This window comes from Haematobia irritans, chromosome 1 (assembly GCF_050003625.1).
Source record: "Haematobia irritans isolate KBUSLIRL chromosome 1, ASM5000362v1, whole genome shotgun sequence".
Classification (NCBI taxonomy): domain Eukaryota; kingdom Metazoa; phylum Arthropoda; class Insecta; order Diptera; family Muscidae; genus Haematobia; species Haematobia irritans.
The window spans coordinates 250,604,604-250,621,125 of record NC_134397.1 but is presented as its reverse complement, the minus strand read 5'-3'; the positions used below and the strand labels follow the sequence as shown (position 1 = coordinate 250,621,125).

The 16,522-nt window shown below is 30.8% G+C and overlaps 1 protein-coding gene across 11 annotated transcripts in view; it reads right to left on the bottom strand.

The window, feature by feature from the left end:
• The window catches only part of Stat92E (Signal transducer and transcription activator Stat92E), a 157,595-nt gene that overhangs the window by 27,748 nt on the left and 113,325 nt on the right, over nucleotides 1-16,522 (bottom strand). For 7 of the 11 annotated variants that reach the window (XM_075288984.1, XM_075288956.1, XM_075288965.1 and 4 more), the window contains 3 exons: nucleotides 12,340-13,171; nucleotides 4,034-4,957; nucleotides 3,006-3,091 (listed from right to left, as the gene is read on the bottom strand). In XM_075288984.1, the coding sequence (XP_075145099.1) occupies nucleotides 3,006-3,091; nucleotides 4,034-4,957; nucleotides 12,340-12,464 (1,135 nt within the window). In that variant the 5' untranslated portion in view covers nucleotides 12,465-13,171. The remainder of the gene's footprint in view (nucleotides 1-3,005; nucleotides 3,092-4,033; nucleotides 4,958-12,339; nucleotides 13,172-16,522) is intronic. The other 4 variants (XM_075289028.1, XM_075289020.1, XM_075289012.1 and 1 more) reach the window with 1 other exon arrangement.

The window sequence follows — 16,522 nt, the reverse complement described above, 5'->3', positions numbered from 1 at the left end:
AATAAAATTTTGACAAAAATGTCTATAGGAATAAAATTTTGACAAAACTGTCTATAGGAATAAAATTTTGACAAAATTTTCTATGGAAATAAAATTTTGACAAAAATGTCTATAGGATTAAAATTTTGACAAAACTGTCTATAGGAATAAAATTTCGAAAAAACTGTCAATAGGAATAAAATTTTAACAAAACTGTCTATAGGAATAAAAGTTTGACAAAACTTTCTATAGGAATAATATTTTGACACAATTTTCTATAGAAATAAATTATTGACAAAACGTCCTATAGAAATAAAAATTTTGACAAAATTTTCTAAAGAAATACAATTTTGACAAAATTTTCTATAGAAATAAAATTTTGACGAAATTTTCTATAGAAATACAATTTTGACAAAATTTTCTATAGAAATTTTGTCAAAATTGTATTTCTATAGAAAATAAAATTTTGACAAAATTTTCTATACACTGTTAGAAAAATATGTTTTTCATATGTTCCGATATAAACAAAATGTGTTTCGGGCACAAATTTTAAAACACAATATATTTAAATGCAAACATATAATGTTCCTAAACTAACACTAAATGTTTGAGACATCTATATTAATATGTTAGAATATATTATGTTTGGGGCATGAATGTTTCATAAAAATCATATGTGTAAATGCAAACATATATAAATTTACAAATTTCGACTAAACATACATATGTTGCGATATTTTATTCAAAGCGACAGAGAGAGTATAGAGAAAGAAATAGAGATGGAAACCGAGAGAGTTGACGAAAGATATCAACATAACACAGCGAAAGAATCAAAAGAGAACAATTTCTGTGAAACCGCTTGTATGTTGTTTCGGAAAACTGTTTTATGATAAGGCCAAAAATTTGATATGCTTAAGTCTAAATATTATTTAATTTGAGTAAAGAGAATAGACATTCGGAACCAAGAGAATAGACATTTGAAAAAACAGCATATGTTTTCGGCTTGAGAGCAGCATTTTATGTATGTGTGGACATGTGTTTTGTTTATAATTTTGGCATTATGGGCACAATTTTTTTCTTGGTTCGTTAAAAGAAATCAGGGGTCTTCATAAATATAACGAAAGGGCATTATACTCTTTTTAGAGTTGGGAGAGTAAATTGAAATAAGGAGGAAATAGTGAAAAATTACACAGTAAAATGTATAAAAACAAAGTTTAGTTCATCTTTATTAATAAGTAGTCCACGAGGAGTTGACGGACACCTTCAAATATAAAAGCGGGCATTAAGTTCGAGTTTTGCAGCTAAAACAATTTAAAAAGTTTATTTTCTTTAAAATGAATTATTAAAGAAAAATAAAAGGCATTTTAGAGCGATGGTGTTAAATGCTAGTAAAACAACTGTTCACGCCTAAATAAATTTATGTTTGTATTATAAAATTATTTATGTATGTTTATACTCGACTCCACGTTCTTCTTTTGTTAGAGTTTTTGAATCCCTTCCAAATTTTAAAGTTTTGTACCAAAAACAGTTTTTTGTTACAAAATTGTTATTTTTGCAATAAAAAAATATTATTCTATCCAAAAATCAGTCAATTTCGTTTATATCAAGCACTGTTACTGACTATAAATCTTTAATAACCCACATTTCGAAGTTTCATTATAACAATTTAATATAGTATAAATATAAATGTGTAAAAAAAAAGTGTTCGGTCGGAGCAGGGATTGAACCCACGACCCTTTGCATGCAAGGCAGACATGCTAACCACTGCTCCACGTGGCAAACAAATGTATGTTTCTGTTAAATAATGTTATGTTTGCATGGGCTCGTGGGCGCTGCAAACTATGCTATATAAATGTAACTTATAACGATAATTATCTACTGGTGACTATAACAGCTATACAGTCCAGTGGATAGTGTGTTGGCTTACAAACTTCCAAAGCTTCCAAACATATAATATGTTCACATTAAACAAACATATTAATGTTTCGGCAGTATCCAATAATATATGTGCTTCCTGCAAAATATGTTTGGAACATATGTTAAAGAAGCGATTTTTTTAGGGTGTAGAAATAAAATTTGGCATAAATTCAATATTTTTAAAAAGTTTAGTTTTTTCCATACTATCAAAGTGAGTAATTTTTCCTTGTTGGTGCAAGCTATAATCGTTAAAACACTTAAAAGTTTGACTTTTCAAGGTAAGAGAAATTATAATATTGAAAATAGTGAAATAAATTTCCAAGATAAAGTAACAAACATTTCATTTAATTGTTCATGCTAACCCCCAAAAAAAGAAACAAAAATTCAACAAATCTGTTTTTTGTTTTTAAATATGGTAGATTTTTGGTAAAATTTTCTTCAAATTTTGATAGACTATATTTGGTACGAGTAATAACCGTTTTTTTCAACTCGAAAACCGAACATAGTACCCACATTATGAGCCCGAAAGTCAACCGCAGTCGACTGTATGGGTGTTGCAAGATGAGCCAAATGCAATAAAAATTAGCTTGCGTACGAAGCACTTCCAAGCTAGCGATCGCCTGGGAAATCAACCGCTGGAGACGGGTAACTCTTCACCACGACAATGTGGTTGTATACTCAAAAATGGGGAATATTTTGAAAAACAATAATTTTTCCATTATTAATATTTGTTATTGTTCTCTGATCCCGAAATATCAAGTGCAACCCTCGTACCAGTAAACATGTTTTATAAGTTAGTTGTAATGAACATATGTAATGTTCTGTGACTTTCTGATGTTCCACATATCATAAAATTTTTGGAATTATTATATCAAATGCTTATAAAAATCTTCGTATGAAATTCTTTGAATAAATCTCCCCTTGAATCTCTTGTTCCATAATACCAATTGAGCTATAACAAAAACTACAACAACATTATGGTAAAAATAACAATCATGAAATTTGGTTTCAGGCTAATGTAATCATGGCCTATTCGATATTATTGTTGTCATTATTGATGGGATGGGAAAATTTGGGGGTGGGGCGTACAATATGAAATCAAAACTTACCTGATAGAATTATACACTCCACTTGAGGACCATTCACGCTGATGCCCAATTGTGGACCAATAAGCCATCGAACAGCTGCCGCAAATCTGTAAAATGATAAACCAATTACTAAAGAGTCAATCATAAACATTTATCAGCATTGGCAATAGTTGTGTGTACTATGTGATATAATAAGACCCAGAGGGATGTAGCATCTCATCAGTAATTATTCATCGTTCAGTCTTATATATTTAAATGTTATCGAATGAATATTTTAAATTGATGATAATTAGTTAGGTCTAGAGAACATATGTATCATAGATTATAAAATGTTTTTTACAACTTCAAAACTCAACTTGTTTTAATTCGAAAATGTCGACTTTCGGCCATTCAATTTTATCGAAACTCAACATTATCCAAATTTGTAAATGTCAATATTTTATTTGTTTATTTATTTTTTAATTTTAAAATGTCGATATTTGGACTCTTGCGTTTGTTGAAAAGTTGAATTTGTTATCGAGACTTTCGACATTTGCAGCAGCCTTGCTACGAGTAAAAGCCAAGAGGAAGTGAGGGTCGTCAATATATCTTTTGTGACGCTTGATTAACCATAAGAAATGTATCAAAAAATAAAAAGGGGCGAAAGATTTTGAACCTATCCGGCAATTGGACCTACGACACCGTGGTGCAATGGCCAGCCTTGCATACACAGGGTCATGGGTCCGAAACAAGTTTTTCAGCGGTGGATATTTCTGAGTGCTTCAAAGCTTCTCTAAGTGGTTTCACTGCAATGTGCAATGCCGTTCGGACTCGGAATTTGAAGCTTATCAAAAGTTTTTTGACAAAAAGTTGATAAGTCCAAAAGTATGATTTTCCACTTTTGAATGCCTATGCTACCTCCAATTTTTTTAAAAATATAAAGAAATTTTGAATTTCCAAATAAATCTTGAATATCTGTGGGATGTACACCCTGATCCAAGAAGTTTAAATTAAATCTTATATCTTAAAGTTTAAATAATAAAAATTAAAAGTATTTTTCGATTACTTACCTGGTATTGGTTTTCATAACCTGTGGCGGTTGTTTTTCCACAATAAATGACGACAGCACCAATAATTGTTGTGACTGACGTACATGTGCAATTAATTCACCAATTTCCTCATTATTGTCCAATGGTATCCTGTGCATTGTATTGACATTTTCCAATATTTTTCCCACCAATTCAACTAACATTTCAATGCATCGTTGTATATCGTCCAAATTATCACGAAATGGTGCACCATTGCCAGCTAAAGCCTGATTACGTTGCCAATTTTTCAGTTCGTTAATAACTGTCTCCTGTATGGAATCATAATCGAATATAATGCGTTTTAATTCCTGCAAAATGCTTGTACGTGTACTGGCCAATATACGACACTGGTCTTGCAATTGTAAATCCTGTAATTGGACATCGTGGGCACTCATCACCGCCTTACGCTGATTGTAGGTATTGAAGCAATTGTGAAATGCCTCATAACTGCGTACAAACTGTTGTATATCCGAGTAGATGGTATTTATACTTAGGCCCAATTTGGGTATGGCACTGTGGGCGGCAAATAGGGAATCACCAGCATATGTGGCGGCTCCATTTATGTTGGCGGCCATATTTGGTGTATGCATGCCAGTTGGTACTGGCATATTTGCTCCGCCCACTAGACCGGCCGTACCCACTGCCGTACCATTGACCGCTACTCCATATGAATATTGAGGCATTTGGTCCAGCAGCTGGATTTCACGCTGAACACCGCTACGAATGTGTGTGTATAGCTCCACGGCTGGTGTTTGTGTGACACTTGTACAGATTTCTGCTAATTTAAATTTAATTAAATTATCGTTACTCAGCGGGATAAGTTTTTGTTTTAGATCCTCATAGAATTGAAGGGCATCACGTTCATATAGCTCCGTAGAGGTGGGATTCTGATTAATTAATTCGGACCTGTGGAAAACAAAGAACAGTAATCGAAAGCATATTGATTAATATTTTGTGACGAAATTATTTTCTAAAGGAATTAAAAAAAAACAACAAATGAATTAAATAAGTACTCCAAAATTTTTTTGCAATTGGTTGAATATAAGGGATAGCTCTGTAATAATGTAGCTCTGTCAAGCATCCATCGTAGGCGTTGGAAATAAAAATGAGATCTCAATTAAAAAACTAATTGAGGTGTTTGAACAAAATTAATTTTTTTATTGAATCATTTAAAAATACAAGTAAGTCTGGCGGGACCAACTTTATTATACACATCACTAAAATAAAAATAAAATTTTGACAAAATTTTCAATAGAAATACAATTTTGACAAAATTTTCTATAGAAATAAAATGTTGGCAAAATTTTCTATAGAAATAAAATTTTGAGAAAATTTTCCATGGAAATAAAATTTTGATAAATTTTCTACAGAAATAAAATTGTGACAAAGTTTTCTATAGAAATAAAACTTTGACAAAATTTTCAATAGAAATAAAATTTTGAAAAAATTTTCTAAAAAAAAATTGACAAAATTTTCTAAAGGGATACAATTTTGACAAAATTTTCTACAGAAATAAAATTTTGGCAAAATTTTCTATAGAAATAAAATTTTGATAAAATTATCTGTAGAAACACAATTTTGGCAAAATTTTCTATAGAAATAAAATTTTGACAAAATTTTCTATAGAAATAAATTTTTGACAAAATTTTCTATAGAAATAAAATTTTGAGAAAATTTTCTACAGAAATAAAATTTTGACAAAAAGTTTCTATAGAAATAAAATTTTGACAAAATTTTCTATAGAAATAAAATTTTGACAAAAATATCTATAGAAATAAAATTTTGATAAAACTTTCTATAGAAATAAAATTTTGACAAAATTTTGTATAGAAATAAAATTTTGGTAGATTATTTTTGGCGATATGGACCAATTTTTGTGTGATTGGCCATTGACTATATATAACTATAGACCAATATGGACCAATTTTTGCATGGCTGTTAGCGGCCATATATTAGCGAAATGTACCAAATTTCAACCGAATCGGATGAATTTTGCTCCTCCAAGAGGTTCCGGAGGTCAAATCTGGGGATCGATTTATATGGGGGCTATATATAATTATGGACCGATATGGACACATTTTTGCATGGTTGTTTGAGACAACATATTAACACCACGTACCAAATTTCAACCGGATCAGATGAATTTTGCTCTTGCCAGAGGCACTGGAGTTCAAATCTGGGGATCGGTTTATATGGAATCTACATATATTTATGGACCGATATGGACACATTTTTGCATGGTTGTTTGAGACCATATACTAACACCATGTACCAAATTTTAACCTGATCGGATGAATTTTACTCCTCCAAAAGGCTTCGGAGGTCAAATATTGGGATCGATTTATATGGGGGCTATATATAATTATGGACCGATATGGACCAATTTTTGCATGGTTGTTAGATACCATATACTGACACCACGTACCAAATTTCAACTACATCGGATGAATTTTGCTCCTCTAAGAGGCTCCGGAGATCAAATCTGGGGATTGGTTTATATGGGGGCTATATATAATTATGGACCGATATGGACCAATTTTTGCATGGTTGTTATAGACCATATACTAACACCATATACCAAATTTCAACCGGATCGGATTAAATTTGTTCTTCCAAGAGGCTCCGGAGTTCAAATCTGGGGATCGGTTTATATGGGGTCTATATAATTATGGACCGATATGAACCAAGTTTTGCATGGTTGTTAGAGACCATATACTACCACCACGTACCAAATTTCAACCGGATCGGATGAATTTTGCTCCTCCAAGAGGCTCCGGAGGTCAAATCTGGGGATTGGTTTATATGGGGGCTATATATATTTATGGACCGATATGGACCAATTTTTGTACGGTTGTTATAGACCATATACTAACAACACATACCAAATTTCAAGCGGATCGGATGAATTTTGCTCCTCCAATTGGCTCTGCTAGCCAAATGTGGGGATCGGTTTATATGGGGGCTATATATAATTATGGGCCGATATGGACCAATTTTTGCATGGTTGTTATAGACCATATATTACCACTATATACCACAATGCAACCGGATCGGATGAATTTTGCTCCTCCAAGAGGCTCTGGTAGCAAAATTTGGGGATCGGTTTATATGGGGGCTATATATAATAATGGACCTATATGGACCAATTTTTGCATGGTTGTTAGAGACCATATACTGACACCACGTACCAAATTTCAACTACATCGAATGAATTTTGCTCCTCTAAGAGGCTCCGGAGATCAAATCTGGGCATCGTTTTATATGGGGGCTATATATAATTATGGACCGATATGGACCAATTTTTGCATGGTTGTTATAGACCATATATTAACACCATATACCAAATTTTAACCGGACTGGATGAATTTTGCTCTTCCAAGAGGCTCCGGAGGTCAAATCTGGGGATTGGTTTATATGGGGGTTATATATATTTATGGACCGATATGGACCAATTTTTGTATGGTTGTTATAGACCATATACTAACACCACATACCAAATTTCAATCGGATCGGATGAATTTTGCTCCTCCAAGAGGCTCCGGAGGTCAAATATGGCCGACTGCTCCACGTGGCCAACAAAGGTATGTTTCTGTTAAATAATGTTATGTTTGCATGGGCTCGTGGACGCTGCGAACTATGATATATAAATATAACTTAGAACGATAATTGTCTACTGGTGACTATAACAGCTACGTAACCCAGTGGATAGTGTGGTGGCTTACAAACTGTATGGTCCTCGGTTCGATTCTCCGTCCAGGCGAAAGGTAAAATTTAAAAGATTTATAAAATTGAATATATAAATATAACTTAGAACGATAATTGTCTACTGGTGACTATAACAGCTACGTAACCCAGTGGATAGTGTGGTGGCTTACAAACTGTATGGTCCTCGGTTCGATTCTCCGTCCAGGCGAAAGGTAAAATTTTAAAAATTTATAAAATTGAATACTTTCTTCAACATTATTTGTATTACAGAAAAAGGTGCCAAGATCTAAAAAAAAAACGTGGAAGTGAAAATTATGTGAGGGAATGAGCACAATCTTCCTGGGGGCAAATTCTTCCAAGCATATAATATTTTTGGGCTCAAAATGCTTCCAAACATATAATATGTTCACATAAAACAATATCCAATAATATATGTGATTCCTGCAAAATATGTTTGGAACATATGATAGAGAAGCGATTTTTTTAAGGGTGTAAGAGTTCTCAAAGGAAAAAAAGGGGGTGACAAATTTATTAAACCATTATTGCCTACGTTTTGTGATTGAATTTTATGTGTCGGCGAATCAATACCCCTCCTATTAGGCACTTTTATCATTCATATCAATGTTATTAGACCCAGAAAGGTGGCAAATTAAACCCTTAATAACTATCTCTCATCCTTTTTGGTGTTTTTTGTTTTCTTGTAATGTTTCAATGGAATTGTTGATGGAACAGCTAATTGTCAGTTCGTAGAATACATATGGACTCATGGCTTTCAATTACTTTATTATTTTAATCCTTTCCATTTACCTGAGCATTTCTATAGCTTCTTCATGCAAATATTAGCATAAGTCAACAATGAAAAAAAAAAAAAATAAAACAAAAACAAAACATAAAAGTTAAAATTAAAGAATTAAAACAGCGTACAATCAGCACAATATATTTTTTCGTAGAATTGACAGTGAAGCATATTAAAAATGCATTCAAGTTACTTTTACAATACTTTTTACAAATAGAAAAAAAGGAAAGGTTACCTCTTCACCCTCAACCCTTTCACATACTGCAAAAAAGATAAACTTAAGATTCAATATTCAGGACTCATAAAAATATTGCATTGTAGATGAAAAGGATTAGTCTTGTGTTAGGTTTATAACCCTACAACATAAAACTTTCGAAACTAACAGAACAACCAACCAACTTTACCAAAACTAAGAAAAACTTTTTAAACGTTATGTTTAAAACGACAAACTTTTCAAAATGTAAACTACCCTTCGAAAAGTTGCAAATGAAATTACGATATGGAGTGGTCCGCAAAAAAAAAATAATTCTTTCCTTCTACGGGAAATTTTAGACAAACAAATATCGTTTCTCATTTGTTTTCCGCTGTAAGGAAGTTTGTTTAGAAGAAAAGTATATACATTTTGTGATAAACGTTGATTCTTTTACAGGATGTAAAAATAATTTCGTAAGGACTACCACAATTTTTTTTATTTTTCTGGCTAATTGCATTTTCCCTCACATCTTTCTCACTTCCACAAGGTTCATTTAGTTCTTAGACCTTTTTATGTAATACAAACGATGTAAAAGAAATTATTTGTCTTTATACATATTTAATTCTACTTTTCGCCTGGATGGAGAATCGAGCTACGCTGTTATTGTCATCAACAGACAATTATCGCTATAGCCATTAACGCACAATTGTATTTATATAGCATAGTTTTGGGCGCCCACGAGCCGATGTAAAGAAACTTTATTTATCGGAAAAATACATTTAGTTGGCCACCGTGGAGCAATTGTCTTATTAAAGACTTAAGCTTGAGTTACATACCATACGTTAATGCGTCAGTTGATTGAAGAGTTGAATTTTCTCTTTGAAAGCAACAGTTTTGTTAGAGTTCTTCAAACTGAAAAAGTCAACCCTTCCAACAAGGCATGTAACTCAACCTTTAAAATCAGACAAGAACAGTGCTTGATATAAACAAAATGATCTGTGTTTATGGACCAAAAATAATTTTTGCTATTGCACAAATAATTTTTTAACAAGGGAGCCACCGTGGTGCAATGGTTAGCATGCCCGCCTTGCATACACATCACCAGTGACGCTTATTGGAGCGTTCGAAGGTCGAAATCGCAGCAAAACGGCCCCATATGAAGAAGAAAAAAGTGTTATTCCACCAAGACAACGCACTGTGCCACAAGTCATTGAGAACGATGGGAAAAATTCATGAACTGGACTTCGAATTGCTTCCCCACCCACCGTATTGTCCAGATCTGGCCCCCAGCGACTTTTTCTTGTTCTCAGACCTCAAAAGGATGCTCGCAGGGAAAAAATTGGCTGCAATAAAGAGGTGATCGGCGAAACTGAGGCCTATTTCGAGGCAAAACCGAAGGAGTACTACCAAAATGGTATCAAAAAATTGGAAGGCCGTTACAATCGTTGTATCGCTCTTGAAGGGAACTATGTTGAATAATAAAAATGAATTTTGACAAAAAAAACGTGTTTTTCTTTGTTAGACCGGGGACTTATCAGCCAACCTGTTATACTAGCACAATGTACCAAATTTCAACTGTATCGGATGAAATTTGCTCCTCCAAGAGACTCCAGCGTTCAAATTTGGAGATCGGTTTATATGGGGGCTATATATATTTATGGACCGATATGGACACATTTATGCATGGTTGTTTGAGACCACATATTAACACCACGTACGAAATTTCAACCGGATCAGATGAATTTTGCTCTTCCAAGAGGCACTCGAGTTCAAATCTGGGGATCGGTTTATATGGAATCTACATATATTTATGGACCGATATTTACAAATTTTTCCATGGTTGTTAGAGACTATATACTACCACCATGTACCAAATTTTAACCGGATCGGATGAATTTTACTCCTCCAAGAGACTTCGGAGGTCAAATCTTGGGATCGGTTTATTAGGGAGCTATATATAATTAGGGACCGATATGGACCAATTTTTGCATGGTTGTTAGAGACCATATACTACCACCATGTACCAAATTTAAACCGGATCGGATGAATTTTGCTCCTCCAATAGACACCGGAGTTCAAATTTGGAGATCGGTTTATATGGGGGCTATATATATTTATGGACCGATATGGATACATTTTTGCATGGTTGTTAGAGACCCTATACTACTACCATGTACCAAATTTCAACCTGATCAGATGAATTTTGCTCTTCCAAGAGACACCGGAGTTCAAATCTGGGGATCGGTTTATATGGAATCTACATATATTTATGGACCGATATGGACACATTTTTACATGGTTGTTAGAGACCATATACTACCACCATGTACCAAATTTCAACCGGATGAGATGAAGTTTACTCCTCCAAGAGGCTTCGAAGGTCAAATTTTGGGATCGGTTTATATCGGTTTCAACCTGATTGGATGAATTTTTCTCCTCCTAGAGGCATCAGAGTTCAAATCTGGGGATCGGTTTATATGGAATCTACATATATTTATGGACCGATATGGACATATTTTTGCATGGTTGTTAGAGACCATATACAACCACCATGTACCAAATTTCAACGGGATCAGATGAATTTTGCTCCTCCAAGAGACACCGGAGTTCAAATCTGGGGATCGGTTTATATGGGGCCTATATAAATTTATGGACCGATATGGACACATTTTTGCATGGTTGGTAGATACCATATACTAACACCACGTACCAAATTCCAACCGGATCGGGTGAAATTTGCTCCTCCAAGAGCCTACCACCGTGGTGCAATGGTTAGCATACTCGCCTTGCATACACAAGGTCGTGGGTTTTTCAGCGGTGGATTATCCCACCTCAGTAATGCTGGTGACATTTCTGAGGGTTTCAAAGCTTCTCTAAGTGGTTTCACTGCAATGTGGAACGTCGTTCGGACTCGGCTATAAAAAGGAGGTACCTTGTAATTGAGCTTAACATGAAATCGAGCAGCACTCAGCGATAAGAGAGAAGTTCACCAATGTGATATCACAATGGACTGAATAGTCTATGTGAGCCTGATACATCGGGCTGCCACCTAACCTAAGAGGCTCCGCAAGCCAAATATGGGGGTCGGTTTATATGGGAGATATACGTAAACGATATGTACCATTTGCAATACCATCCGATATGTCCCATCTGACCGACATCAAAAACAACTACTTGTGCCAAGTTTCAAGTCGATAGCTTGTTTCGTTCGGAAGTTAGCGTGATTTTTACAGACAGACGGATCCAATTTTCTAAAAAAAAGATTGATTACAAAAAATGCGATTTCGACTTTTGTGGACAAAAAAAATCGGTTTTCAAATTTTTTCTAACAAAACCAGAGTTTTTCGTGAAATTATATTCAGTTTTCTGCCTTTGAGTATTAAAAGATTTCATATAATTTCAAAAGAGAACTAATTTTCTTTGGCTATAAATTAATAAAGACATTCATTCATTTTACGAAATTCATTCGTTCTCTTTATGAATGTGATCGATTTACCGGTCTATAAACAATTTGATCTCATTACCCAATCCCTTCTAGGATATATTAGCTTTTTGTGAAATCTTAAAACATCCCATCGCTTAATCCATACTTACATAATCCTTTCCTCAATCCATGGTGCCAAATAAACGCGAATATCAGCCAAACCCTTCTCATCATAGTACTGTATCATGGACTGTTTTACATCTGGATTACATGAGATTCTCTTCCATAGATTCATGGTGTGATATTGTGAAATATGTCCGGATGTAATTGGCAAACTATTGCGTTACAATCGGTCTATTTAACCACCAATTGTCTTTGCTCCCCACCACTTCTTAACCACAAGCTATAAATTCCTCCCACTATGGCCCCTTTCTTACAATAAACGGAAAGAATGTGCGGTTATTCCTCGGCTTCCGATTTTGAATTCTTTGTGTGGATTTTCTATTCTAGAAGTGTTTGTTGATGGTAATTTGGTTGGTTGCTGCAATTTGCGAAGGCATCCATGAGTACCACCACCACACCATTTGGCCCTCAAATCAATCTTAAGTTTAAAATCGACGATACGATGGCAATGTTATTTGGATGCTGGACGAGAGAGAGAGAGAGAGCAAGAGCGAGCGGGGGTTTTGTTTTAGTGACAGCCGTTGGAGAATGTGATAAAGTTGTGGTTAATCATCCAATCGACACCCAATGATAATTCGAATTTTATGGTGGGATGTTGTGTGATTTCTATTTACGCCAATTAGAATGTGAATGATGGTGGCGATGGGGGTGGATAATGGAAGATGGTGGTTTTTAGTATTAGTTGCAGTCGTTATTACCTTTATGGCAATTTAGGGGGTGGGAGGGGTGACGATGGCAATGGTTTTATGCCCTTCTTCATATGGTGATAGTGTGGTTTATGAATTAATTTTGATGTACTGGCAATTTTATTAACACATACTATAATGAAATAAAACAAAAAAAAAACGAATATGAAGAATAGTATATGCATTGTTATGGTAATTATTTGGTAAAATTTAAGAGATATATATCAGAGAAGAAAAGGTTACTGCCAAAAAAAAGATGCACAAAAAAGAGTTTATTTTCAATCTCATTTAAACATTTCTGTACAGAGACGGCTAACTCTCTTTGACACACAGCCAGGGCTGCCAATTTATCGTCATTTTGACGATTTTTTACTCATAAAATAGCAAATGCCGATTATCAGATTTTTGCCCCAAAACTGACGATATTAGCTCCGTTCAAAAATGTTGATTAAAAGCAGTTCGTTTACACGTTTAGAGTCGGCAAAAAAGATCTATCCACATCTACGTCTACAGTTCTAGTATGACGGTTACCACTTATGCCAAAAATAATACACAAAAATTTTAAGAAAATTTTACCAAAAATGTACCAAATTAAAAAAAATATATATTATGAATTTTTTGTGGTTACTATATACAAAAATATTGTTTTATTCGAAAAAGAATGAAATTCAATATAAAGAATTTATAGGAAATTTTGTTAAAATTGTATTTCTATAGAAAAATTTGTTAAAATTTTATTTCTATAGAAAATTGTGTCATAATTTTATTTTTATAGAAAATGTTTACAAAATTTTACTTCTATAGAAAATAAAAAATAATTTTATTTCTACAGAAAATTTTTGCAAAACTTTATTTCTATAGAAATTTTTTTAAAATTTTACTTCTATAGAAAATTTTGTCAAAATTTTATTTTTATAGAAAATTTTTTCAAAACTTTATTTTTATAGCAAATTTTGCCATAATTTTATTTCTATAGAAAAATTTGGCAAAATTTTATTTCTAAGAAAATTTGGTCATAATTTCGTTGTCAAAATTTTATTTCGATAGAAATTTTTTTTAAAATTTTATTTCTATAGAAAATTTTGTCAAAATTTTATTTCTATAGAAAATTTCGTCAAAATTTTATTTCTATAGAAAATTTTGTCAAAATGTTATTTCCATAGAAAATTTTGTCAAAATTTTATTTCTATAGAAAATTTTGTCAAAACTTTATTTTTACACAAAAATTTTTGCAAAACTTTACTTCTATAGATTTTTTTTTTAAATTTTATTTCTATAGAAATTTTTGTCAAAGTTTTATTTCCATAGAAAATTTTGTCAACATTTTATTTCCATAGGAAATTTTGTCAAAATTTTATTTCCATAGAAAATTTTGTCATAATTTTATTTTTATAGAAAATTTTATCAAAATTTTATTTCTACAGAAAATTTTTGCAAAACTTTATTTCTATAGAATTTTTTTTTCGTAATTTTATTTCCATAGAAAATTTTCTTAAAACTTTATTTCTATAGAAAATTTTTTCAACATTTTATTTCTATAGAAAATTTTGTCATAATTTTATTTTTATAGAAAATTTTGTCATAATTTTATTTCTCTAGAAAATTTTGTCAAAATTGTATTTTATAGAAAATTTTTGCAAAATTTTACTTGTATAGAAAATGTCATAATTTTATTTTTATAGAACATTTTGTCAAAATTTTATTTCTACAGAAAATTTTGTTAAAATTTTATTTCTACAGAAAATTTTTGCAAAACTTTATTTCTACAGAAATTTTTTTCAAAATTTTATTTCTATAGAAAATTTTGTCAAAATTTTATTTTTATAGAAAATTTTGTAAAACTTTATTTTTATAGAAAATTTTGTCATAATTTTATTTCTATAGAAAATTTTGTCAAAATTTTATTTCTAAGAACATTTGGTAATAATTTTATTTCTATCGAAAATTTTGTCAACATTTTACTTCTATCGAAAATTTTGTCAAAATGTTATTTCTATACAAAATTTTATTTCTATACAAAATTTTTGCAAAATTTTATTTCTATAGAAAATTTTGTCAAAATTGTATTTCTATAGAAAATTTTGTCAAAATGTGATTTCTATAGAAAATTTTGTCAAAATTTTATTTCCATAGAAAATTTTGTCAAAATGTGATTTCTATAGAAAATTTTGTCAAAATGTGATTTCTATAGAAAATTTTGTCAAAATTTTATTTCCATAGAAAATTTTGTCAAAATGTGATTTCTATAGAAAATTTTGTCAAAATGTGATTTCTATAGAAAATTTTGTCAAAATTTTATTTCTATAGAAAATTTTGTCAAAATTTTATTTCTATAGAAAATTTTGTCAAAATTTTATTTCTATAGAAAATTTTGTCAAAATTTTATTTCTATAGAAAATTTTGTCAAAATTTTATTTCTATCGAAAATTTTGTCAAAATTTTATTTCTATACAAAATTGTTGCAAAATTTTATTTCTATAGAAAATTTTGTCAAAATTTTATTTTTATAGAAAATTTTGATATAATTTCATTTCTATAGAAAATTTTGTCATAATTTTATTTCTATAGAAAATTTTGTGAAACTTTATTTCTATAGAAAATTTTGTCAAAATTTTATTTCTATCGAAAATTTTGTCAAAATTTTATTTCTATACAAAATTGTTGCAAAATTTTATTTCTATAGAAAATTTTGTCAAAATTTTATTTGGATAGAAAATTTTTTCATAATTGTATTTCTATAGAAAATTTTGTCGAATTTTTATTTTTATAGAAAATTTTGATATAATTTTATTTCTATAGAAAATTTTGTCATAATTGTATTTCTATAGAAAATTTTGTCGAATTTTTATTTTTATAGAAAATTTTGATATAATTTTATTTCTATAGAAAATTTTTGTCAAAATTTTATTTCTAAAGAAAATTTCGTCAAAATTTTATTTCTATAGAAAATTTTGTCAAAACTTTATTTCTATAGAAATTTTTTAAAAAATTTTATTTCTATAGAAATTTTTGTCAAAATTTTATTTCTATAGGAAATTTTGTCAACATTTTATTTCCATAGAAAATTTTGTAAAAATTTTATTTCCATAGAAAATTTTGTCAAAATTTTATTTCTATAGAAAATTGTGTCAAAATTTTATTTCCATAGAAAATTTTTGCAAAATTTTACTTGTGTAGAAAATGTTGTCATAATTTTATTTTATAGAAAATTTTGTCAAAATTTTATTTCTACAGAAAATTTTGTTAAAATTTTATTTCGATAGAAAATTTTGTCAAAATTTTATTTCGATAGAAAATTTTGTCAAAATTGTATTTCTATAGAAAATTTTGTCAAAATTTTATTTCTATTGAAAATTTTGTCAAAATTTTATTTCTATAGAAAATTTTGTCAAAATTTTATTTCTATAGAAATTTTTTGCAAAATTTTACTTGTATAGAAAATTTTGTCATACTTTTATTTTTATAGAAAATTTTATCAAAATTT